General features: G+C 49.1%; 1 protein-coding gene across 6 annotated transcripts in view; it reads left to right on the top strand.

The window, feature by feature from the left end:
• Window positions 1-25,961, top strand: part of ZFAT (zinc finger and AT-hook domain containing) — a 404,316-nt gene that overhangs the window by 29,864 nt on the left and 348,491 nt on the right. For all 6 annotated transcript variants that reach the window (XR_014236662.1, XM_082364604.1, XM_082364603.1 and 3 more), the window contains 2 exons: window positions 7,353-7,529; window positions 20,570-20,821. Coding sequence is in view for 5 of the 6 variants with exons in the window: in XM_082364603.1 (XP_082220729.1) it covers window positions 7,353-7,529; window positions 20,570-20,821 (429 nt within the window). In the remaining variant the exon portion in view is untranslated. The remainder of the gene's footprint in view (window positions 1-7,352; window positions 7,530-20,569; window positions 20,822-25,961) is intronic.

Consider the following 25,961-nt stretch of genomic DNA (forward strand, 5'->3'; position numbering starts at 1 on the left):
CGGGCCCAGTTGCTCCGCGGCATGTGGGATCTTCCCAGACCAGGGCTCGAACCCGTGTTCCCTGCACTGGCAGGCAGATTCTCAACCACTACGCCACCAGGGAAGCCCCACAATATATATTTTTAAAGACTTTATTGTTTTTAGGGAAGTTTTAGGTTTTCAACAAAATTGAGAGGAAGGTACAGATCTCCCATATCCTCCCTGCCTACAGGTATGCACAGCCTCCCCTGTTATCAACATCCCTACCAGGGTGGTGCATTTGGTACAGTTGGAGAACCTACGCTGCCACATCGTCATTACCCAAAGCCCAGAGTTTACATTAGGCTTCACTCTTGCTGTTGTACATTCTATGGGTTTGGGCAAATATGTAGTGACATGTATCCATCATTATGGAATCACGCAGAATATTTTCACTACCCTAAAAATCCTGTGTGCTCTGCCTGTTCATCCCCTCCACCCCAAGCGTGGCCACCTTTTTACTGTCTTTTTACTTTTTACTGGAGGTCTTTTTACTGTCTCCATAATTTTGCCCTTCCCAGAATGTCATATAGTTGGAATCATACAGTATGAAGCGTTTTCAGATTGGCTTCTTCCACTTAGTAACATGCATTTCAGGCTCTTCCATGTCTTTTCATAGTTTGATAGTTCATTTTTTTTCTTTTTTTTTATTGAAGTATAGTTGCTGTACAGTATTATATGTTTCAGGTGTACAATATAGTGATTCACAATTTTTAAAGGTTATACTCCATTTATAGTTATTATAAAATATTGTCCATATTCCTAGTGTTGTACAATATATCCTTGGAGCTTATTTTATACTTAATAGTTTGTACCTCTTACTCCCGTACCCCTATATTACCCCTCCCCCCCTTCCCAATAGCTCATTTCTTTTCAGTGCTGAATGATATTCCATTGTCTGGATGCACCACAGTTTATCCATTTGCCTACTGAAGGACATCTTGGTTGCTTCCAAGCTTTGGCAGTTATGACGGAGCTGCTATAAATATTTGTTTGTAGTTTTTTGTGTGGACACACATTTTCAACTCCTTTGGGTAAATACCCAGGAGCACGACTGCAGGATTATATGGTGAAGTACGTTTAGTTTTATAAAAAACTATCAAACTGTCTTCCAAAGTGGCCGTGCTGTTTTGCATCCCCAGGAGCAGTGTAGGAGAGATCTGTAACCACATCCATGTACGCTGGGAACCTTTAGGCCACGCAGGCTGCCACATCCCTCCATGCCCCGTTACCTCACTCCTGACGGCTTCTGCCATTTCTGCCAGTTGCCTTCCCACGTGGAGGGCCTTGCCGTGTATGACCTGTTCCTGGGGCTACCTTCCTGCCACTTCCTTTTCTTACCTTCATAATGCCCTGTTGGGTTTTTGTCAGCTTTCATTTGGATGAAGCACGTTTCAGGGTGTGGCTGGGAGTCCGTGTCTCTGAGTAGGTCCCCACAGCTCTCCTCCCTCATCCTGGTCTCCGATGGTCTGGCCTGGCCTCGGGTAGAGGCGTGGGCCCTCACGTGGGCCTTCACTCTCTTGGTGCTTTGAAGGAGGAAGTTGGGATGTCGGAACCAGCTTACCTGTGCCATCTCCCTTCCCCAGAACCCTCTGACGCCTGTGTGTTTCCAGTGAATCTGGCTGCTGTGTTTGTGTCACACCTGTGTCATGAAACCCAGACTGAAAAGCACCACAGGGCGGACTTCTGTCCTGGGCTACCCCCTCCCGCCCTTTATACCGTGAGTGCAAGCGTCAGTGCCGGGCCCACAGGTGCGCAGGCAGTCGGGGACTGGGATCCCGCACCCTGCCCGCCCAGCCCCGGCTGCCCCACGAGACCTCGCAGACTTTGAGGCCACTTCTAACGTTGCTTCTGTCGGAAAACGTAGTTTGAGTTTATGCTCGGGGTCCCTGAGACCCCCAGGTCAGCGACACCAGATGCCCCGTCCCTTCCTTCTGTGTGGAGCTCAGCGCTGGGGGGCAGAGGGAGGGAGGAGGGCCCAGGGCGTGGGGGGAGACGGGGCAGCGGGCAGCAGAGGCGTGTGCGTGGGGTGTCCCTGTCTCTTTCTGTCCCTGGACGCACAGCAGAAGCCTCTGCTCAGCGATGCTGTTCTTCGCAGGGGGATGGTCAGGTGGCCGTCTCCGCTCCGCGTGCTTCTGTGTTGCCTGTTACGCCACGAGCGCGGATTCATCCTGTGACTTCTGTAATAATTAATAATAATAATTTACAAGGTGGCTTAAGGGCCGAGAGACCTGGAATGCCTGGATCACATCCTGCTCTGGTCGTCCCACCCTTGAGTCCCCACAGGAGATGCACTTACAAAGGACAACAGCAAAAAGGAAAGGACGCCCTTGATTGTGTGCTGGGCCGGACGTCCTGTGAGCCAGCTGGAACACACGACTTCAGCTCAAGGCTGGACTGACCTTCTTCGCCTGTTTACTCGAGGGCCTGAGAATGGGGAGGGGTCCCTCAGGAGCAGGCCGGCTCCAGCCGACGTGTGGGCTGCCTGTTGCCAAAAGAGGAGAGGAGAGGCCTGGCCACCCACGCCGGTGACCTGTCAGCTCCCGGTGGCCTTCCCTAGGGTCAGAGGGGCCCGACCGCCCTCCCGGGACCCACAGGCCCTCCGGGTCATGACCTTCCTCTGGGAGGAGTGGTCAGAGGCCCTTGTTCGTCTCTGGTTCCTAGGCAGGGGTGAGCAGGTAGGGGGTCAGAGGTCGCAGACAGGACCTGGCTGTTCCTGGCTGGGAGTGTTTGCAACTCAGAGTTCAGAAACGAGGACTTTATGCAGTTAGTTTAAGAGTTTTCCTTTTTAACAGTACAGAGTAGCTGATTAAAAACTGGCAAAAGTTCATAGAAATCGAATGCTCAAACCCCAAACTTCTGTGATTTTCCTTGTGCTGAACACGTCATTTTCCCTTTGAATCCTTTTGTTAAGGATGAGTACACAGAAATTGAACCTAAAAATGCATCCAAATTTTGGCATCTTCATCAGAATTTGCTGACAACATAATTATGATTATATTTCAGGGTATAAGATCCATTTTTTTCATATTAGTCTACTATAAAAAAAATGAAAAGAGCTGCTTTGTTGTTATTTTGGTAGGTTAACAATTCTTAATGTTTGCGGGATGCAGCCTGATCTGACACTTTCTTTGCGTGTTTTGGCGTCTTGCTGATACACTGCTGTGCGAACGTGTCTAGAGAGTGCACAGTTTCCCTCCTTGCCAGGGGCCTGGGGGCGGCTCACAGATGATGATCCGGAGGGAACACTGCCGGGGCTTCTGAACAGGCTGTTCCTAGTGCAGGACTGCCCTGCTGGGAGCAAAACCGGCCCACCCGCTGGCCCGGCTCACGAGGGTTCTGTGGTCCTGCTGGCCGTTGTGTAGCCGTGTTCCCTCCCAGTGCTGACCCCGGAAGGACCGAGTGGCCCATCGGAGACGTTGGGCCTGGCTCAGGTGAAGCTGGGCTCTGCCTCGGGGTCAGCCTCCTGCCCCTGTCGCGTGGGGATGAGAGTCCTGGCTGGCCGGGAGGTGGGGGAGTGCGTGAGGTCGTGTTGTGGGGTGTGGCCTGGAGCCCGTGTCTGGTGCCTGCTGGAGCCCGAGTGCCCTTCTCAGGGCCGCTTTCACAGTCCATTCAGTGCCTCCTCCTGGAAGCCTTCCGGGAACTTTAGCCGAGGATCCCTGCCTTCCCTCTTCCCACCGTGTCTGTTGTTTGCAGCACCCATCTCGGCTTGCACGTTTCTTGGACACCTTGCCTGGCCAGGCTGGGGGACGTGGCCTTGAACAAGAGGCCGCCCTGCCCGAGCTGCTCAGCGCTCATCACTCGGAGCCGTGTCCTGACTCCTGTGTTTACCTGCTACCTCACTTCTCAGGAGGTCTAGCAACCTTCCTGAGTTTTAAAACTCATATAGGCTCATTGTGGAAAATCCATAAGTGCCTATAAAGAAGAGTCCAGCAGGCAGGATCTTGCTGTGTTTCCTTTCAGCCTGGCCGTCTGTTCTTCCATCCATCCACCCGTAAACCACGTCTCTCCATTGGGAACAAAGTCATGTACATACCGAGTTGTGGTGTGTCCCACTCTGTAGAACTGAACGTTTATTCTGAGCATTTTCCGTGTCACTCAGGTTCTCTGCAAATATGATTTTCGGTGGCTGCGTGGAATTTCTCTGGGGGATGTGCCCTGACGTGCCCGCTGCAGAGCACGTGGTGGCTTCTGGAACTTGACAGGCACCTCCGTGTTGAGTATCTTTGTGCACAATCCTTGTCTGCGTTTTGGATGCTCCTGAAGACTGGATCTCGAGAAGTGGAACCGCTGCTCAGAAGACACGAGCGGGCGTCTTGGAGGGCTCCTGGCCCCTTCGCTGGTGGCAGGGTGTGTTCCTGTCAGCCATTCCGAGCGCGGGCCCTGCAGTGGGGCTGCCGAGCCGGGCTTCCTGGGACCCGCTGGCTTCCGTAGTCTCAGTGCAGATGCCGGTCCCCCACGCCGTCTCCCTCGCACGCTGAACCCTCTCCTCCGTGACAGTTGTCCTTGCTCATGTGTGCTTGTCTCCGCCTGCACCTCGGGGACCCCAGGTCCAGCGCTGGACACACGGTGGGCATTCGGGAGACGTACTGATTGATGGCAGATAGCCACGGCCAGGCGGCGCTCCGGGCTGCTCAGGCCTCCAGGCTCTGTGGGACACGGGGCAGTAGGTTAGTTACAGCTGATGCCAACACGTGGTCACATGCAGATGCAAAAGTAGTTGTATTTATTTGGTCTCCAGACAATGCCTGGTGTGCCTGTGAACTAAGGGACCCCTCACGGTAACCCTGTGGTCCCCGACAGTGCTCTCTGCTACGTGTCGCAGAATTCCCTTTCTCCTGAAAGCATAACGGGAATCAAGAATACGTCCTGGTCTGTAGGGAACTTGTTTCGGTAAAAGCCCTAAGATGCCGTTGTTCTGGGTGTGTCTGTTTCCCCCGTGGGCTGGTGGCCTCCTCTGTGCAGGACCTCATGCCCGACTCATCTTTGCGTCCCTGGTGCCTGCACTGGGGCCCACCCTGTGGCCGCTGCTCTGTGGATGCCGAAATGACCAAGAAAGAACTTGATACGTGATTTGGGGATTATGCTCCGCTCTGTAATGATTTTCATTTCAGACTCAGTTGGCTACAGGGATAAGCGTTTTAGCTATAACTTGGAGGTGCTCAGCTCATGGTCTGTCGCCAAACAGAGTTCTTGTCAAAAGCAGGTGGCAGAGAGTCTGGGTGTGACTTGGGCAGATTGCTTCTCCCCCCGGTCTCAGTTTCCTCAGCTGTGGAACGGGGATGACAGACCCCCTTTTGCCTAAATCATAGGGTCGTCATAGGATCAGCAGGGTGCACGTTGCAAACGACATGCCCTCTTACGAAGAAAAAAGCTGTCACTTGATCTCTTCCTGTTTTGGAAGCATTTTGGGTTCCTTAGGAATCAAGCATTTCTTGGAAAAAAATAAAATATCGATTGACGGTATTCATGAGAGATTTTCATCGACGAAGCAATGTTCTGCTTTGTTAAATTTCTATTTCATGTGCCATTTGGTGGGAAAGAATTCTCGTAGGTCATTATCTCGCCTGCTTGTTCATGGAGAAACCCTTTCTCTGAAGGCAGAGAGGGCCTCATTTCTGCGACAGGGCCTCACGGGCTCCGTCCTCACGGTGGCAGCACCGTGTAGGTCCACTGCTTTGCTTCCTCGTCTCCTTTCTGGTCTTGCTGTAAAGAGGAGGAAAATGGGGTCGGGGAGATTGGGGGAGTGGCATTCAAGAGAGATTTTTGCTTGGTTTTGTGGTAAGATGGGAGCAGTCATGGCGTGCAGAGGCCAGCAGAGGGGGAAAAGTGGATGACCTGGAGAGAGAAGCAGGGTTTCCAGAACAGTGTTGTGAGGCGGTGGGAGAGGCTGGGGTTTGGAGCGCACGGGCCACGGCGTTGCCCTCTGTCCTGTGCCTTCCAGGGTGAGGGCCGGCCGAGCAGTCCTCCAGGTATAGGGGCTTGGGGTGCGTTGTCTTTAGAAAGTTTCCATGCTGGTCTGCTTTCTCTCACCTCCACGAGCTGCTAAACCGTGTTCAACATTCCGCCTGCCCCGGGGTGGACCACTCTGCATACAGCCCCCTTCTGTGCTGCTGCTGGGCCCCCTCTCCTCCCGGCAGGAGCGGCAGGTGGGCGACTGCTCCAGGAGGCTCTGGCACCGTCTTCTGGCCGCTTCAGTGAAATGGGAAGCCGGTCGGCAGCTGGCTGTGAGCACGGGGGCGAGGGGAGAGGAAGAGGTGCGATAGACTTGGTCGCCATTGGCAGAGTCGGTGGCCTCGACACCTTGCACGAGGCCGTGTTAACAGTCCCCGTGAGGCTGGTGGTGGTGCGTGTCGGGAGCCCGGCAGCGTGGGGTGGATTTCCAGCGGTTACAGCTGCGCCGGGCGAGAGCACAGAGTAGGTGGAGGCTTGCACTGAATCGGGGCGTGGCTTACTGAGCCTCCTGGGTTCCCGCTGCAGAGGAGACTTGTTACCTGCACGTCCTGTTCAGTGTTGCAACCGAGAGATTAGTACTACTTCAACAAGGTCATCCAGCTTTACAGCATTTAGGGTCTGGAGTTGGAAATTGAACCTTCAAAGCCATCATACCAATTCTTCCTTTCAGTGTAAATGTGGAAAAACAATCTAGCTTTTGTTATTGGATCCTAAATTTAATATTCCTATATGTGCCTGTAATTATTTTATTGGACTCAAAAATGAGTTGTTTTCCCCATATGTCTTCCCGCCTAGTATAATGGGATGAATGTAATGGACTGTTAATAAATATTTGTGAACGGTGGTAATGCTTTAAATAGGAATTAAATGGCTTAAAAAAGCAACAGCTTCCCATTCTTCTTGCTCTCAGTTCCTGTGCCTGCCAGTGAAAGGTGCTTGGCTCTTAAGAAGTGCTGTTTGATCATTTTTTCCTTGCACCTAATTTGAGTGAGTCTCACTAGAATACTTCAGTGTTGTCAGTGTGGTTCATTCATTTGAAGGTTGGATTAATTTTCAAGTTCCATATTCATATTTTACTTTGCTATGTGAATCCGGAATCTAGGCTCTTGAGTAGATTAGGGTAACAGGGAGGTCCATATTAGACACGGTCCAGAAGGACTGAGGTTTTGGAATATTGAAGAAAGAATTTTCTGGCAACCGGGGCCACCTGCAGTTAGAAGTGAGCTGCTTGGCTGTGCAGTGTCCACTCGAAGGACACACCTGTTGGCGCCTGGCGGTTGCTCAGAAGAGCAACCTTCAGTATTTTTCTTTGGCATTTGGATGTAGTCATTGTTTCGGTGAAGATGAAATAACATATTTTGCTTTTTTTTTCCTTCCAGAAAACCCAGCCATCTTCATGTGTAAATGTTGTAACCTTTTCTCACCAAGTCAATCGGAACTCCTCTCCCACGTTTCTGAGAAGCACGCAGAAGAGGGGGTTAATGTGGATGAGATCATCATTCCCCTGAGGCCTCTGAGTACCCCTGAACCCACCAACCCAGGCAAAACCGGAGATGGTAAGGGGGCTGGGGTGCTGGGCGAGGGCGCCACGCCCACAGTGTGCCTGAGGGCGACGATGATGCTTATTTGCTCTCAGATACTTTGATTCTCAGTTTCTGTCTGGTGGGCATAGGGTCTCATAAAAATCCAAATCTCCAACCGGAAGTCACAGTAATTTCCATTTGTAGATCTGCTCAATTACTTGTGTGTTTGACTTCCCTGTACCCAGTCTCTGTAGGTGCTTCTCCAATGCCTGGTTGGTAGATGGAGGGATGGATGAATGATGAATGAATGAATGAATGAATGAAATGAGTTGACACCATCCAGCAGGGCAAAAAGCATGAGCTTATTGTCCGACAAGCGTGTTTAACCCACCTCCAGCACCTGCTGCCGCATTACCTGCAGCAAATGGTGTTACTCCTCTGAGCCTCACTTTGCTCACCTGAAAAATGAAGACAAATCTGCCTGTCGCAAGGGGGTCTGTGAGGATTAAGTCAAAGATATGGTGACAGCACCAAGGATGCTGCCTGGCACAGAGAAGACGAAAGGGAAGCTGTATGATAACATACGTCATGAATGAATAAGGATATATAATCTTCGAAACAGCACGGCTGGACTGCTCATGTGTACCTGAAACAGGGATTCCCATCGCAGAGCTTTGATTCGCAGAATGCTTCAGGTTCACAGTCAGTGTCGGAAGTGAGATACATCTTGTTTGCAGTGTCCAGACGCTTCCCACTGAATGGCATCAGATGCAGCAGGTGGATGGATTAGAGAAACCATCCAGGCACTGTAATTAGGTCCCCGCAGACTAAGAAAATATATGGTATAGGAGGAACAGCTGAAAACCAGAGTCAGAAAAAGCCCCAAGAAAACTATTTTTATACGATGAGAGATGATGGCCAGTTTCCTGTGCAGAAGCGCGATCTGTGGCGGTAAACGTCCCGTCGCAGGATTCGTTAGTCACACTAATAATCCAGTTGCTCTTTCTTGGGAATATTTAGACTGGCATTTCTAAAGAGGCTGGCTTATTGATCATCTGTCTGACACCGTTAACAAGGAGAGACTCCAGACACAAAAGGTTTTGGTTGAGTCCCTCTGGCCATTCCCAGGGTGCTCAGAGAAACATGCCTGACAGAAGATTGAGTTGTTGAGAAGTTAGGAGAAATTCTACTTGTTACTGTTAGTGGCATAAGGTGAAAACTCTCCATTCCCGACATCTCGGCGCTCACAGGGGTTTCCTCCGTCTCCTGGCTGCTCCTCCAATTGTTGGGCTGCACCCTGCAGGCCTACAAGGCCTGTGCTTGCCCAGCTTCAAGGCCGAAGAAAGAGCCCGGAGTCAGCCACAGAGACATCAGGGGTTTAATGGGTGGGGGAGCTTACAGGTCTGAAGCAAAGTCCTGGAGGGACACCCCACCGTGTGCGGGGCACAGTGGGCAGGACATGGGGCAGTCTTTGCTCCCGGGGGAAGGGGAGGTTACCAGTTACAGGGGAATTGACATCAGGTGGGCTCATTAGTTAACGAGGGAAACCAGTCGAGGGGCACGGCCCTCACCGCCCCTTTGATAAGCTGTCACTAGCTGGGGCCTGGGCAAGATGGAGGAAGGGCAGTCATGTGAGTAGGGTGTAGGCGAAGCAGGCCCTGACCGGGCAGGGGGTGGACAGAGAACAAAAGAACAGCCATCTGAGGGGCCTGACCATACCCTCCACCCCTGCGTACCCTGCACGACCCTGACAGTCTTGGTCCGCTCGTCTTCCTTGATATCCCTGGGGTCGGGTGTGTAGGGGCACTGCAGCCAGACGCCACAGCACAGTACGGCCGCAGTATCGTGAGTGAGACACCTAGAACTGTACGCTCAGAGCAGTCATTTGCCGCGATGTGGGCAAAGTTTGGAGCCAAGTGCTTACAAGGTCAATGGAGAGCTAGTCAATGGCAGCAGTGCCCTGTCACAAATCCAGAGCCACCCCACGGGGAGGGGAAGGCCCGGCTTTAAGGGGAACACTCTGGTGGCCTAGCCAGGAGTCAGCAGTCACAGGACAGGTCTGCCACCCCGTGTTATGTTGGGTGCCATTAGGGGTGGACCTATTGGGTCTTTCTAAACAAAAAGCAGTTAATCCCACTAGCTGGACTTGTGTGTCCAGAAGCCAGCCTATTCCACTCCACCCAGCATAGCCCAGGGGGGCTCATAGGCAGTCAGCTGTACAATAACGTTTACCGATGGGGGTCCTTCTGATGTGCTGGCACGTGGGACAGGAAGATGGTGAGAGTCTTTCTCCCCCATGGTCAGTAGTCCCCGCATAGTCACAGTAGCCGGGTCGATTTTTCATGGAAGCCTGGAGGAGGGCGACCACGGCATCTCGCGGGACACTCAGCAACTAGACTCATTTCGCAGTGAGGCCCGTGCTGCTGCTGTGTCCTCGGATACACTTCCTCCCTCAGGCCGGGGACGAAGTGTGAGACACCTAACAGGCACGACACAGGGGAGGTGGTGACAATTAAGCACAATACGAGCAGTAACCACATCTGAGATACAGTTCAGAAGACTCTTCAGTAATAGGAGAACATGTCTAAAATCGCATATACAGTGGCCACCTAGTTTTACCTTGGATGTCTGAACCGTTTTGGCTTTCAAATGCATTCCCTTCCTCAATGGCCAAAGCAGATGTACAACGCCTGTCTGAAAGGCCACAAGACAGGCTGCTCTGGTCAGTAAAGTTTAAGTTAAACCATGTATAAGCCGGAATGACTTCCCCATACTGCAGCATGTGCAGATTTTTCCATCATTTCCCCTTTTGATTGCACATCTTCCAGTAGAAAGCACTGATGATCAAAACATTTGTCCCGAGATGCTGGGGTGCTTTCTACTACCCCAGGTTCAGATCATGTGGGTGCTACGCCTCCTTTATATTCACCTAGTCATTCACATTGGGGGAAAACTAATCAGATCTCGTGAACAGGCTCAGGTATGTTAATGGGGGAAACACTTTATAGGTTATACATTTTATCACTTGTACCCAGTTGTCACACAAGCACTGTACATGTGCTTTTAGCAGCAGACTTAAAGCAAGCAGTGTCGTACTTCATGAGTGATTATACTCTGTGACAGTTTCACTAGATCATTTTCTTTCAATCCAGAACATCAGGGCAAAAGTATGGCTAACACAATAACTTACATAAATACAGACCTCAATTAACAGAACTAGAATTTAACATCCACTGAAACATAATATTGTTCTCTCTAAAATTACCCTCATCTCCACCAAACTCAGCCAATCAAAATTAATTTGTTGGCAAAATAAGTCTGGTCAGTTGACCACATAGGCTCCTCCAAACTGGCTGAGGGGGAAGTCCTCAGGAGTCTCAGACTGAATTCCCAAAAGGCCTCTCAGGGCCAGGAAAACCATGCCAAAGGCCTGCCATCAGGCTCTGCCTCGGTGGACCTCTTGGTCCCCAAAACACTGAGATTCCAGCACATGCCAGGAGACGGTCTTCCCCATTCATCTGATAAGGCTGCTCAGAACCCTAGAGTTCCCAGTTTCTGGAGGGACCAGGCAGAGAGAAAAGAAGAATGCTTCAATTCTACCCACAGGTGTAATTTACCCAGTTGCTGTAAGTCATAACCAACTTGAGGGGAAGGGTTTCCCTCTATCTGGAAAACAGATCAAACCAGGAACATTCCAGACAAAACCCATAAAAATTATAACCATATTGACCAGTTCACTCAGTAACCAATCTTTCTGTTAACTTTTAATGAAGCCATCAAGTTTTCCATTAGGATTCTTTAATTTCTTACCCAGTTCAGCAGTATATTCTGAAGTTTATCAGAGACCTGTTACTGTCAAAATGTCCTTAACTGTGAATCTTCTTGAAGATGAAGCACTTTTGCAAAAGCATCAGAGTAAAACAATAACTGTCTATAAAAGACAAAAGACTTAAAAAAGTCATGGTTAAACACCTGATTACAATGTAATCGATAAACTTGGTTACAATAACTAGAATTATGACTGATTATAATTTTATCCCTTGAAAACCATAACCTCTGGCAAAAACCAAGAAGCAAGTCATTCTGCATTTCCTGATTGGAAAATTTAATGCTTTAGTCTTCCTCTCCCAAGCAGGCATAGGTAGATAAACTTAGACCCACCCAGCAATTAATGTTCTAATATTTTATCCTATTTGAAATGACCCATGAATTTTCTTCTTTAACTTAGTTTCAAGTTCCCGAAATCTGGAGAGACTATTTTAGATAGACATTCCCCTAACATAATTATTTCTATAGAGTTTACCTAGAGGCTCTTTTTTCTCCTTTACTCTTAGAGATCACAAAAGATTAAAGTTCCTGGGAGCCTAGGTAGATCATTTACTTCTCAAAGGCACAAGAGAAATACCAGTTCCTTCTAGAGAGCTACTAGCTTAACCAATTACAACAGTCTCACTTAGATACAGTAGCAGAGCCGTTAGAGGGCACTGCTCTCCAGATCTCTCGGCAGCCTTCACTCAGCAAGGACAGCCGCCCTGGGATTTCCCCGCAACTTTGGGGCCCATGTGGTAGTGGACAGCCGCCCCGAGATTGCGCCCTCAGCTTTCGGGCCCCGCATGCTAGTGGACGGCCTCCGCAGCTCTCCATGCCCGACATCTCGGTGCTTGCGGGAGTCTCCTCCGTCTCCCGGCTGCTCCTCCAATTGTTGGGCTGCACCCTGCAGGCCTACAAGGCCTGTGCTTGCCCAGCTTCAAGGCCAAAGAAAGAGCCCGGAGTCAGCCACAGAGACATCAGGGGTTTAATGGGTGGGGGAGCTTACACGTCTGAAGCAAAGTCCTGGAGGGACACCCCACCGTGTGCGGGGCGTGGAGGGCAGGACGTGTTGGTAGCCTTGGTCCTGGGGTGGGGGGAAGGGGAGATTACCAGTTACAGGGGAATTGATGTCAGCTGGGCTCATTAGTTACCAGGGAAACCAGTCGAGGGGCACGCCCCTCACCGCCCCTTTGATAAACTATCACCAGCTGGGGCCTGGGTCAAGTACACAGGAAGGTCAGTCAGGTGAGTAGGGTGCAGGTGAAGCAGCCCTGGTCGGGCAGGGGATGTACAGAGAGCAAGAGTGCAGCCATCTTGAGCGGCCTGACCATGCAGTGTTCTTGTGGTACTCTTGGTATGATCAAATTCTTACCTTTGAACTTCTTTTAAAAGTTATTTTCCTTTATTAACTAATTTACTTTTCACTTAAATTCTTCTTGAATACATTTTCTCTTTGTGTGTGTGTGTGTGTGTGTGTGTGTGTATGTACTGGAAGATTAGTTGCCTGTGTAATTTAATTTTAAAGAGTATTTCTTAAGACTTTAATTAGACTTAGACTGTTAATATGAGAAAATTTCTTCAAAAGTCTTTCATTAAGAACCCCCCCCCAAAAAAAAAGAACCCCAAGTCCTTCCTCTCCTCTTTGTCCAAGCCCATAAAATTTGAAACTTCCAGAATCTTAGTTTCTCTCTAATGATTTCCATTCAGGTTTAACCTTCACAATTCATTTTAAGTTGAGAGATGCTTGAAATGGTTTAATTAAACCTTTACCTGAGTAGTAATTGATTTATTATTTTGGTCTCCCTTTATAACATGAAGGTTCCTAAATCCTCTGGTTTATTTTATAGCCTTTTAATCTCTTTTGCTCGTGTTGGAAAAGGTCTGCAGAAGAGCCTTTTATTTTTCTCCCTTCTTGCTAATCAAATCTCTGGCTCTGGTCTGAGAAAAAAATTCCCTAATGGACTAAGTTCATTCTCCCTCTTGTATGTAGGTATGAGTGTGTAAAAGAGAATGTGTGCGTGTGAGTGTGTGACTGTATGAGTGTGTGTTAGTGATTGGTGAATGGGTGTGTGATGGGTGTGTGCATGCGTGGTGGGGGTGTGTGTGTGTGATTGGTGAGTGTGCACTGGGTGAGTGCATGTGTGCTGGGTGAGTGCGTGTGCACTGGGTGAGTGCATGTGCGCTGGGTGAGTGTGTGTGGTGGGTGAGTGTGTGTGTGATGGGTGAATGTGTGTGCGCACACTTGTTCATCCTGATGGAGGCGGGGACACTGGGCTTACCTGAGCAGGGATTTACCTGGGTCTGCTGAGAGCCGGGTTTTGGTTCTTCCATCATCTTCCCCTTTCATACTTTTAATAGGAACTCTTCTCCTTCTTCTCTCTTCCTTCTCTCCCCTTCCCCTTCCCTCCTTCTTAATTTATTCCTTAATTGCACCTGCTGTATGCCTGGGTGCTGTGCTAGGTGCTGGGAGCACAGAGCAGGCCCAGGCACTGTTCCTGCTGGTTCTGCCTCCTGGCTGGTGGGTGGCATTTAGACAAAGAGGCGGTTTCAGTGCAGTGGGGAAGGTGCTTCTCTGGGATTAGGTTTGGGCTGCTAAAGAGGCGGGACACGTGGTCTAGTTGGAGGGTGAAAGGAGGCTTCCCAAGGGAGGCTGGCGTCTAAATTTAAATCTCTGTGTGGTCTCTTCTGGGCACTTGCCACGAATAAAGTCACTCTGAGCGTGTAGGCATCTTGGACTCGCTGTCCCAGGAGCCGCTGCACCCCGAGCCCTCTCGTCTGCTCTGGCAGGCAGCCTGGGGGCAGCGGCCTCCGATGGACTCAGGTTTCAGCGCTGGGGCTTTCATGGGATGCCGCAGCTGCGCTGGCACACCTGCTGCTCTTGTGGGGATTCCAAAAAGGTGCCTCCATCCTGGGCCGATGAGTTCGTCATGGGCGTTCTTTCTGGGTGAACAGGGATGGAGTGTGCTCAGGGCTGATGCAGGCAGTGCAGGGCGCTCCGCCTGCTGGTGGAGCCTGGCCTGGGACAGGGACAGGCCCCCGCCTGCCCTCTGTGGCCCTCACGCAGGGGTCAGCCTGCACCACAGCCGCGGAGGGGCTGCGGGTGGCTTAGGCAAGTGGCTTTTGTTATCTGTTAAAGGGAGATAAGATATTAGCCTTTTTAAAAACGGATCCTGAGACAAATGCATGTTAGTACCTAACATCTTAGAACCTGGTGTGTGCACGGTGCCCTTCTAGCCCTCCCACCCCCTGTGTATCCATCTGCTGTTCAGGTCGGGAGTCGGGTCACACTGAAGCTTGTGGCTGGGTGAACTATCATCGTTTTCCTGCAGAACTCAGAGTAGAGGTCAAAATGTGCTATTTCTGTGCTCCGATATTAACCTAACTGGCGTGGATGTGAGGTTCACGGACTGAGGCAAACAGATCTGGGTTCAAATCCTAGCTCGGCTACTTCTGGGTCTTGGGGCAGACTGATTCATTTTCTTCTTCTCAGTTTTTTTAGAAAAATTAATTTAATTTTGGCTGCATTAGGTCTTCATTGCTGTGTGCGGGCTTTCTCTAGTTGCAGCGAGCGGGGGCTACTCTTCGTTGCGGTGCGTGGGCTTCTCATTGCAGTGGCTCCTCTTGTTGCAGAGCATGGGCTCTAGGTGTGCGGGCTCAGTAGTTGTGGCTCGCAGGCTCTAGAGCACAGGCTCAGTAGTTGTGGTACACGGGCTTAGTTGCTCCGCGGCATGTGGGATCTTCCTGGACCAGGGCTCGAACCCGCGTCCCCTGCATTGGCAGGTGGATTCTTACCACTGCGCCACCAGGGAAGTCCTGATTAATTTTCTTAAGCCTCAGTGTCCTCTGTAGAATGGGAAATCCTCAGGGATTTGCTGGGGCAATGCATGTGAAGGGCTTAGCATGTGCCTGAGATGTATGTGCCTAGTGATTATTAATTGTTGCTGTTATTTATGTGGCATTTCCACGTTATTGCTGCTAAAACCACAGGGAGCAGTCTTGGGGTGCCCTCTGCCTCCCTGGAGCCTTGCATTATAGGGCAGGCTGCAGCCTGTCCTGTAAAGGGGTGCTGCGTCCCTGTAAACCTAAATGCCCCTAAAAGCCCCACGGTCCCTTGTTTCTGACATCATTCACCGTCTCTCTGTTCCTGCCTGGGCTCCTGGGCACTACATGTCGGGGAGGCTGAGTGCCAGGGCCTGGCAGTGTTGGTGGTTCAGGATATTCCTAAATTCTCGAGTTGGTGTGACTGGAGCTTGAGCTGCAAAGTGGGAGTTGGAAGGCTGGCTTTATCCTTGGTCTTAGGCAGAGTGGAATTTATACACCTCTAATTCTATATTGGCTTTCTCGGTGTGTGAGATGTTTTAAAATGAAGAAATCAAGGGAAAAGTGCCTTAATGAACAAGAATGGGTGTACGTCGAGGAATCACACGATCTAACAGTGGACGGACTGGGAAGGTAATAGTGTGTTCAGAGAGACAGTCCAAGTCAGAATACTCACGCCTGTAGCCATAATAATAAGCAGTCGCCATATATCGATCACCTCCTAAGTGCTGTGCTCAGCATTTTAATGGACTGCTTTTTATTAATAGTGACTCTATAAAATAGAGGCAGTTTTGTGTTTATTTTTCATGTTGGAAACTGAGGCTGGCGGGGATTTGAACTTAGGTCTGCCTGACTCCCAGCTGCTGTTCTCTGCAGGGCACCTCTTGGTTCCACTACCATGTCCAGAACTGACCCGAGGGCCACAAGACCCAGCAGAAAGATCTGGGCGGTGAAGAAGGAACCCAGATCCTGGGTCTGCCAGCTCAGTGGAAGGTTCTGGAAAATGTGCCAAGTCCCTTCAACCTTTGGGTCGGTCCTTCATTTCTTTTCCTATTGAGGAGTTAGATTTGCTACATTCATCTCTGAAGGTTTTTATGAGGATAAAATGTGATAATAGCTGGGAAAGTGCCTCACAAACTTGAGTGATGTACAAATAAAGGGCTTATGTTATTAGATTTTTGATAATGTTGAGGTTTTTTTCATAATGCTCATGTCGTCTTTTGATTAAATTTAAAAACCTTGGGCTGATTCTTTCCATCCCTTGCTAGGTCGGGCCTTGGATCTACAAGGATAATTTTCTGCCTGTGAGGAAGTTGTCCCCAGTAATGGATTTGGGACAGGGTCCAGATGCACCGTGGCTTGCCCCTTTCTTCCTGTTGGAAACTTGGGACCTAGGAAATGCTTTGTTTTCGAAATGCATCTTTTCCTATTATTAAGCGGCTGATCAATGTGTATTTCTGTATTAAGTATCTATTACGTCTCCAGCTCTGCCCGAGATCCTGTGGGACCTCAGGGTGTATGATGGAAGGTGGGGGGAGAGAAACACAGTCAGGAAATGGTGTGGGTGAGCTTGCACACGTGTGTGCCTTACACGCAACTGCGAGACCAGCCAGGGGCGGCCGAGCTGCTTCACAGAGGAGGTACTGAGATGTGAACTGGGCCTGGAGTTAGGGTCTGTCCTGGAGTTAGGGTTCTGATTGGGGTGCAGGAGGGCGAACAGCACAGGGAAGTAAAAAAGAGGCAGGTGTTCCCTCTGCATATTTAGGGAGGCCTAGAACACTGCCCTGAGTGGTTGAGAGAGAGAGAGCGAGCGAGCACGCGTGCGCGTGTGTGTGCTTCTGTGTGTTTGTGCATGCGTGTGCACATGTGTAGGGTGAACTGCGTGATAAAGGGCCTGGAAAGCCAGGTTTCAGCGTCATGGGGCAAAGTCCTCAAGAACAATGGAAAGTTCTAGAGCAAGTGAGTGGCAGTGAGACAAGGGGTGGAGGCTGAGAGAGACCAGAGCAGAAAGCTGGACTCTGAGATGGCGTGCAGGGGTCTAGGTGAGCAGAGAGGGGGTGTACGGGCAGATGTCTTCAGGACAAAATCCACAGAGTTCAGTGACGCCTGAGGAGAGGAATTTAGGGAGCAGGAACAGGAACTGAAATTTCCTCCATTCAGATGCCATTAAAATGTGTCGATTTAGAGGCGACAGGATTTTCCTCGCCCAGTTCTAGGATTCTCCGCTCTTCTGTACCGTGGGGGTAGTTGACAGCAGCAACTCTTTTTCGGTGCTTAAATGATTCCAAGTTCATTTATGAGTATTTCATTTTTAGCTTGAGGTCTTGAGGGTCTGAATTATGGATGCAGCAAGATGTAAGATTAGTTTTGTCACCGTCGTGTTAGAGGTTTTCCAGAGCTTTCAGGGCTGATTTTACGTTTCTTCCTTGACAGCAGATTGCACCCTGCTTGTTGGGGTGCAATCACCGCGATTTATGGGGTGCCCACTGGGCGGGACACCGGGTCACATGCTGGGGGATAAAAAGCCATCGGGACGGGACTCAGTCTTCAGGGGGTCCTGCCTGTGGGGAGACACACGCACGACTCTCGGGTCCGGCCGGCCGTGCTGCACTCCCGCTGTGCGGGGAGAGGGGTCGCACCCGTGGGCACCGCGGCTGCTGCCTGCTCTGGGCATCCCCGGGGAGAGGGCGCTGGGTACGCTGCCGCCATGAGCGCCGAATCTGAACCTGAGGTGAAGGGCACGGTTTCTGCAAGACTTCTGCGTCTGCCCAGGATTGCTGACGCCAGCCACAAACTTGGGGGTTCTGAGGGCCACCCACACTTCTGCAGCTAGGTACAAGCTTGAGGCACCCAAAGGACTCCTTCAGGTTGGATAATTTTCTAGAACGACACAGAACTCAGGAAAGCACTGTACTTGTGATGACAGTTCTAAACAAAAAGGGTACAGGTCAGAACGAGCCAAAGGGGGAGATGCCTGGGTGAGGTCAGGACCGGGGGGGTTCCAGACAAGGGGCTTTCGGTCCCCCTCCTACACCCATGGTGTCCTGGACGCCGCTGCCTTCTTCTGGCTACATTACATGACGGGACTCAAAAGAGTATTTCCAACCAGGGACGCTCACCCGAGCCTTTGGTGTCCGGAGATGTTTGGGGCTCGATGATACACTGCTCACGTGGCTGGCCCCCAGTCTCCAGCTTCTCCTGCGGGTCAGACTAATACCTCTCTTCTCCAGTTCATCCAGAGGTCAGGACTGACCTGACCTGTAGCAGAGCCCCTGAAACAAATCACAGCGTTAGTCCTGTGGCTAAAGCCCCGGTGCACGTGGGCACTGCTGTCAGGCAGGGCCTTCCAGGGGCCTAGAGGTCACCCCCAGTGGCTGAGGGCAGAGGCCAGACCTCTCTGCGGGTAAAGCCCCTTCTTCACTACCCAGCTGCATCCTCAGGACATTTCAGAGGAGGACCTTTGTCTGTATGGCGGGGTGCGGAGTCTGGCATCGGGGTTGGGCTGGACCACGGTCTCCTACAAACTGTTAAGCAGCACGTTTCTGCAGCTCAGCGGATGTGACATGAGGCGGGCGTTTTGTAGCCTCTTTGCGAATTCCGTCCTCTATTACCTGCTGCTTCAGTAGGTCGCTGCTGTAAAGAATAATAAGGAGAGTTTTCATGACTTGGAGGTGAAGAGTTTGTCCTTACTCTGCACCTCGCTCTCCTCACCTCCCCCTCCAGCCCCCCTTCCGCACCGGTTGGGCCTCGTGTCCACACAGCCGTCGTTCTCCTTGGTAAAATCTCAGTGTGGGCAGAGGGGTCCAAGGGGCTTGTGCCCTTGCTCATTTGTTCTGGTCTCTTCGTTTGCTCTCTTGTTGTTTAGTACTTTTTTCTCCCCTGTTCCTGACCACCCGCATCCTCGTCTCTGACATGCCCGGTGAGATAGAGGGAAGGCAGTGATTGTGTGTTGGGCTGGGCTGCCCTGGCCCCGGAAGGCCCTGGTTCGGAGCTCTAGGTCAAGGGGGAGCCGCCCTTGGCACTGCAGCTCAGTGGAAACTCTGCTCCCCAGGGAGCTCCCCTCTCTCAGCGCCTCCCCCATGCTGGTGCCTGACCCCTCTGAGCTCTTGGGGACCCCACGTCAGAGCAGCCTTCTCTGTTCAGAGCCCTCATTGTCACGCTGCTCTTTCCCTGCAGACTTGGCTCCAGAACCTTCCTGCCCTCATCTCCCGCCCCATGGCTTTCCTGTCTGATTTGGGAGCACAAGTGACCCACTTAAAGAGTCCTCACGGTGGTAGCAGTGGGCACTGTGGCTGACGTTTCCTGGGCAGAACCGTAGCCTTGGGGAGAGCAGGAGGGACCTTGAACGGATCATAATTCCGCAGATGACATTCCCTCAAGATGGTGCTAGAACCTAGGACCCTTCCTCTGCCCTGATATTCAGATGCAAAGAGGGCTGCTGACATGCCGTGCCTTGGCCAGACAGGTGGCTCTCCAAAGTATGGCCCGGCGGCCAGGCTGTGCTGGCCCCCTGCTTGGCCTCCTCTGGGTACCCCTCAAGTCACAGCACCTAAGACACACCACTCCACCTTCACACAACGGCGCGATGCCCCCTGACCCCACTCACCCATCTTAATTCCCACCTTCCCTTGGAGACAAGTGCCTTAACAATGAATGCTAATTAAGAAGAAATAAAAGATGAAAAATGATTTGAAACTTACTCTAAAGCAGCTCTGATCATGACATTTAAATCATTTGGTTTCTAGGAAACTTGAAAAATATTGTCTTTAGTCCTATAATTGGTGGCTTTAGATTGTAATTATTTTTTCTCTTTTTCATCAGAACAATTTGCATCTAATAATTATGATGCCTTGAAATAGTCTGAATAGCTGTGTAACTCATTAAGAGCATGAAAAGCCAAGCAGCCTTTGAGAACGCTTTGCAAAGAAGTCCTTAGCAAGTTTCTGAGAACTGGATTTCAGTGGAAATGGTGGTTCATAAGGAGCCTGGTTAGTGAACTGGGGGCTGATGGTCACAACTTAAAATCCTCCCCAGGACTTCCCTGGCGGTCCAGTGGTTAGGACTCCACACTTCCACTGCAGGGGCCATAGGTTTGATCCTTGGTCGGGGAGCTAAGATCCCACAGGCTGCTCAGCCAAAACAAACACAAACACAAACACAAAAACAAAAACATCCTGCCCACCTTACAGAAGAAGCACGTGCAAAGGTTCTGATAAAGTGATATTCTTAAATCACATTGTTACAAAATTGATTATACAATAGCATAGAGGTGCAGAGATATTAGCACTAATGATTGTTTGCAGCTGTTCATTTCTGGAACTGCTTCAGACTTTCACTTTTTAACCAAACGTGGAACCGAACATGTTTCCACACTTGGAAATTGAGTGCATGCCCTGCACTGTCGCCTCCTGTGACTACATGGCGCCTTCGTTCTTCCTTCATAGAGTTTTCGGTCATGAAGAGGAAGAGAGGCAGGCCAAAGGGGTCCACGAAGAAGGCCAGCCCCGAAGAGGAACTGGCGGAAAACAACGTTATTCCCAGCGGGGACAGCCCGCGGGCCCCGGAGGGAGGGGGCAGCTTGGCTCCCAGCAGCCTGGAGTGCAGCAAGTGCTGCCGGAAGTTCTCCAACCCACGCCAGCTGAGGAAGCATATCTGCATCATCGTGCTGAACCTGGGCGAGGAGGAGGGAGAGGCAGGTAAGTGCTGCCCGAGGGCCGACCGCGTCACTTTCTGATAACTCACACGGATGTAACTACTCACATCTGTTTTCACTGGTTCACTTGTTACTTGGAAATCGCACATATTTATACACGTCTCGCCTATCTGGAAAGTGCTCGTTTTTGCAATGATTACTGACTGTTACTGTACGTCATCTTGGAATCGAGTGTATCATCTGGTAGCTGATGCCCACAGAGCGCAGGTCACGGGGGTACTTGAGTAGATGCTTGCGGGGGGTTGCAGAGAGGGTAAGACAGTCTCTGTGCTCTCGAGCTTATGTTCGGGGTAAGACGATGGGCTTTTAAAATGCAAAGTGTTACAGGATAATAAATCAGGAGTTGAGAAAGTGTTCTGATGGGAATTCCGGACTGAGCCTGGTGTCGCAGTTTGGGTGGCGTTTGGAGTGAAGGAGGGAGGGTGTCTCAGTGGACGAGTGGGGCCGTGTGAGCAGGAGAGCAGACAGTGGGATGCTCGAGGCCCCTGTGAGTGACCTTGATGGCCTGGATTGCGGCAGGCATTCTTGAAGAACGTGAAGAATACCAGGTGCTTCCTCCAGGTAAGTACTTAGCAAGGCTTCAGCTCTGAAGTAACTTCTGAAAGAGGCCGAAGGACGTGTGAGTGTGAGTGGGGAACATCTCCTAGACGACTTTCTAGGAGGACTGAAACGGCAAGATTGCACCGGTGAGCTGAGGGCCTCTGCTGTCGTGCTGTTGTTGTTGTTTGATTCTTGCACCATTTTTGAAGTTTTCAAACCACGTCTGAGAATTTAGGAAGTTCTTACTGTGTTTTGTACCACGCTAAGCATGCAGTTCTGGTTACGGATTTGGGCTTTGGACTATGGCTGCCTGGGTTTGAATCCTAGCTCTAGTATTTACTAACTTCATTCTGCTTTATTTTCCTCCTCTGTAAAATGGGAATAAAAACAGCACTAGCTAATATGATTACTTTGAGGATTCAATGAGACAGGACTTTGTACAGTGCTTAGAAACGGTACTTGCCGTTTCAAAAGCACCCCGTAAGACTGACATGTGCACACTGCTATATTTAAAATGGATACAACAAGGACCTGCTGTGTAACACTGGGAACTCTGCTCAATGTTACGTGTCAGGCTGGATGGGAGGGGAGTTTGGGGGAGAAAGGATACATGTATATGTGTGGTTGAGTCGCTTTGCTGTGAACATGAAACTGTCACAACATTGTTAATCGACCGTACTCCAATATAAAATAAAAAGTTAAAAAAAAAGCACCCCATAAATGTTAGCTGTTACTGTAGCTCATAGCCATATGGACACAGTGCTATTGCTGTCCTTCCTGTTTTATAGATAAGAGCATTCGGACACTAAGACGTTAAGCAATTTGTCCGGGGTTCTTTAGCTAGAAAGGGATCCTGGCCTTTGAAACCAGACTGTCTGACTCTGAACCCCAATTCTTAAGTCCTAGAAACACCTCCCAACAGTAGAGCAAGACCCTTGGTGTGTAAAATCCTAGCACAGATTGGGTGAATTATTGAGGTAAGACATCACCTAATATTTATCAAACATCTAGGTTGGTGGCCAAGGCTCATTGCCAACACCTGTGCAAGTTGTAGAAAACACAAAATGTTGTTCTTTCCTTTAAAGAACTGCTCTCAGGTGACCACGTGAACTCTTACTAGACTGCAGGGGCTGATGCAAATAATGGACACGGATTCAAACAGGATAAGGCAGCGGGCTGGCAGCCGTCCCAAGATAGAGCGTGAGTGCTCGCCGTGTGAGAGACGGGGCAGGAGCACGGTGGTTTCGGAGGAAGCAGCATCTTGCTTCAGAGTCTAATGTCCTTTCGGCAAATACACAGAGTTTTAGCAATAAGGTGGCCGATGGCGGAAGGGTTAGGAGGCCACGGCCCTGCACCTGAGGCGCTCATCTCCAGGGGACTCGTTCCCTCTGGCCCTGGTCATGCAGTTGCTCCCCTCCTCTCTCCACCCACGCCCCCCACCCTCTGAGTGTGTCGCATGTGCACACACACGCACCCCGCCCCGGCCCCTGCTCTCTTTTTCTCGCACAAATACTCAGTGGTTGTCTCGTTTTAACCGGAGGGGCCAGATCTAGCCATCAGGGCAGCTCTGCTTGGACTGGCCCGAGTCCTTCTGAGAACCCAAGTCTCTCTGCTCATTCAGGGCTGTCTCGTTGAGAGTCTCTTTTGGTTTTGTGCCTTCACACGGCTGGCTTGTCCTGTCCGTTCCCCTCTGAGAGACTCCTGGGCTTTCTGCACAGTTGTGGTTAGAAATCAGGGATATCCCTCTTTGGCAACACCGAACATTCTGGCTGCTTCTTCCTCCGGGCCTTAGGCCTAGGTCTAACTTGGAGGGCGCGTGAGAAGTTCAGCCCGGTCCGTGGATGTTCCCCCAGGCTGTGCTGCCCTCGGGGGTTTCTTCCCGAAACACACTTCTGCAGTGTCGCCACTTCACAGGGAAGTACAAACTCTTCACCTGGGTATTCACGGCCCTCGCCGAAAGGATCTTTCATGGAGCTCTGCAGCGTCACTTTTCCACCCCATATAGTATCCCATTGTTCATGCCAACCACGGTACATTTGGTGAAATTTAGGTTATTTTCATATTTTTTGCTGTTATAAATATTGCTCTAATAAACATTCCCTTATGTATATGTATGCGTTTGTGTATGTGTATATATGTGTATGTGTGGATTATTATTTGTTATTTTTGTAGGATAAATTCCTAAAAGTAGAACTACTGGGCCAGAAAGTGTATTACATATAGCCAAATTGCCCCCTAGAAAGCTCATACCAGTTTAGATTCCAAAAGTATCCAAGAGTACCAATTGGATATTATCATTATTATTTGTTTTCTTTTTTAATACCTGGAATGATATAAAAAATACTAAGAAGAAAGTAAAAATAATCCAAAATTTCACTGCCTAGGTATAATGTCTATTACGCTGTGTATAAAAGTGAAGAAAGATCTTTCTCACTTCTATATATGTGCATATACATTTTTCAGAAATGAGGTCATATATAATGTTCTGTGATCTTTTTTCACTCACTAATGGAGCAGATAAATTTTTCATGTCAATATTTTTTCTTTAACAAGCTGTTTTGTAGCACATTCTATGTTGCAGATACTGTTCTCAGTATCTTACAACTATTATCAATAGCTCATTTCATTATCATGGCAACATCATAGGCACTATTATCATTCCCATTTTATAGACCAGGAAACTGAGGCACAGAGAAGTTCAGGAGTTTGCTAACATCACACAGCCCATAAGGGGTGGAGTTGGACTCTGAATGCACACATTCTGGCTGCAGGGTCTGTGCTTCTGATTGCGATGCTCTGCTTTCTGACTGAAAACAGTCAGTAAGTGTAGATTTTTGTCATTTTTAAAGGCCACGCAGCATTTCATTGTGTGCATGGGCCATAGGTTTTCCTTCATTGGTCTCCAGTTGATTGACACTGAATATTGTTTTAAATTTTTCTCCCTGATTAAAAACAAACAAACAGAAAACTACCCGGCTGTACAATCAAGCATGCATTTTTATTTTATTATTACTATATTTGCACTTGTGTCTTTATTATCTTAGGTATAAATACCTAGTAATGTAATTCTCGGGTTAATAGGACATCTTTTAGGTCACATATTTTATGATTCCATGTATATGTAATATTCAGAAGAGATAAATCCATAGAGACAGAAGACTGTTGGTGGTTACCAGGGGCTGGAGGAGAGCGGAGAATGGGGAGAAACTGCTTAATGGGTACAGGTTTTATTTTGAATGATAGAAAAGTTTTGGAACTAGATAAAGGTGGTGGTTGCACAACATTATGAATGTTCTAAATGTCCCTGGATTATTCACTCTAAAATGGTTAATTTTATGTTATGTGAGTTTTATCTGAATAAATCATATGAAAACTTTAGTTGATAAAATAATAATAAAACTATTTGAACAAAACAAACAAACAAAAAATAGGGCATCTTTTACATTTTGACACATACGCATGTTGTCAAGCTACCCGGTAGACTGTGTCTATCAGTTATTTTTCCGACGTTGGCTGTGTCCTCATATCCGCCTTTACCCTCTTTATCCTGGGTTGTGTCAGTCTTTATCCTGTTAATCTCTAATGTGAACAATTTTCTTTAATTATTTTAATTTGCCTCTATTTGGTCACTCGTGGACTCTCTCATTGCAGGTATTAGGGGTTTTTGTTTTGTGTGTAATTTGGGGCATTTCTCGCTCACGCCCTTTACTTGTTACACTTTTAGATCACCATATATTCTGAAAATATTTTCCAGTTTTATCATTTGTCTTTTAATTTCATTTGTAGCATTGCTTTCTTTCTTCTTTTGCATTTTACTGTAGTTTTAAATATCAGCATTGTCACTACTGTCAAATATTTCTTTTAAATTTCTTGCCCTTTTTATCATAGCTTAGAACACTTACCTATACCCCAAAATAATAAACAACCTTCTATATACTCCTCTGTTATTTGTATGGTTTCATTTTTTATCTATATCTTTGATCCTTCTGGAAATTGTATTTCTGTGAAAGTTGTGAAGTAAGACAGTTATATATATTTGATCAATAACTATGGGCAAAGGAATGATCTTCATAAGTACAATTTGAGAAAGTAATAAGGGTCTGCTTCCAAGTCTAAGAAACGCTTTAAAAAATAAAGCTTCATATTTTGAAACAATTATTGGAATAATAGGAAGTTGCAAAGATAGTACAGAAAGGTCTCATGTACCCTTTACCCTCTTCCCCCCAGTGGTGACGTCTTACATAACTACAGCACAATGTCAAGTTCAGGACCTTGACAGTGAGGTACTGTGTGCGTCGTTCATCATTCATCGCACGTGTAGGTTTGTGTAGCCGCCACGGCAGTCGGGAGACAGGACTGTTCGTCACCACAGACGTCTCCCTTGTATTCCCACTTTATAGTCACCCTGCAACGACTGATCGCCAACCCTGACAAGGGTCACAAGGATATGTGACCTTCTAAGATAGGCTCAGAAAACCCCCTTTTCAAACCAATTTCATAATTTTATAATTGAGGAAGTTGAGGTCCAGAAGTGATGATTATCCAGAGTCACACAGCTCCTCGGAGGTAGGGCTGGGTACCAT

This window comes from Balaenoptera borealis (assembly GCF_965194805.1).
Source record: "Balaenoptera borealis genome assembly, chromosome: 17".
Classification (NCBI taxonomy): domain Eukaryota; kingdom Metazoa; phylum Chordata; class Mammalia; order Artiodactyla; family Balaenopteridae; genus Balaenoptera; species Balaenoptera borealis.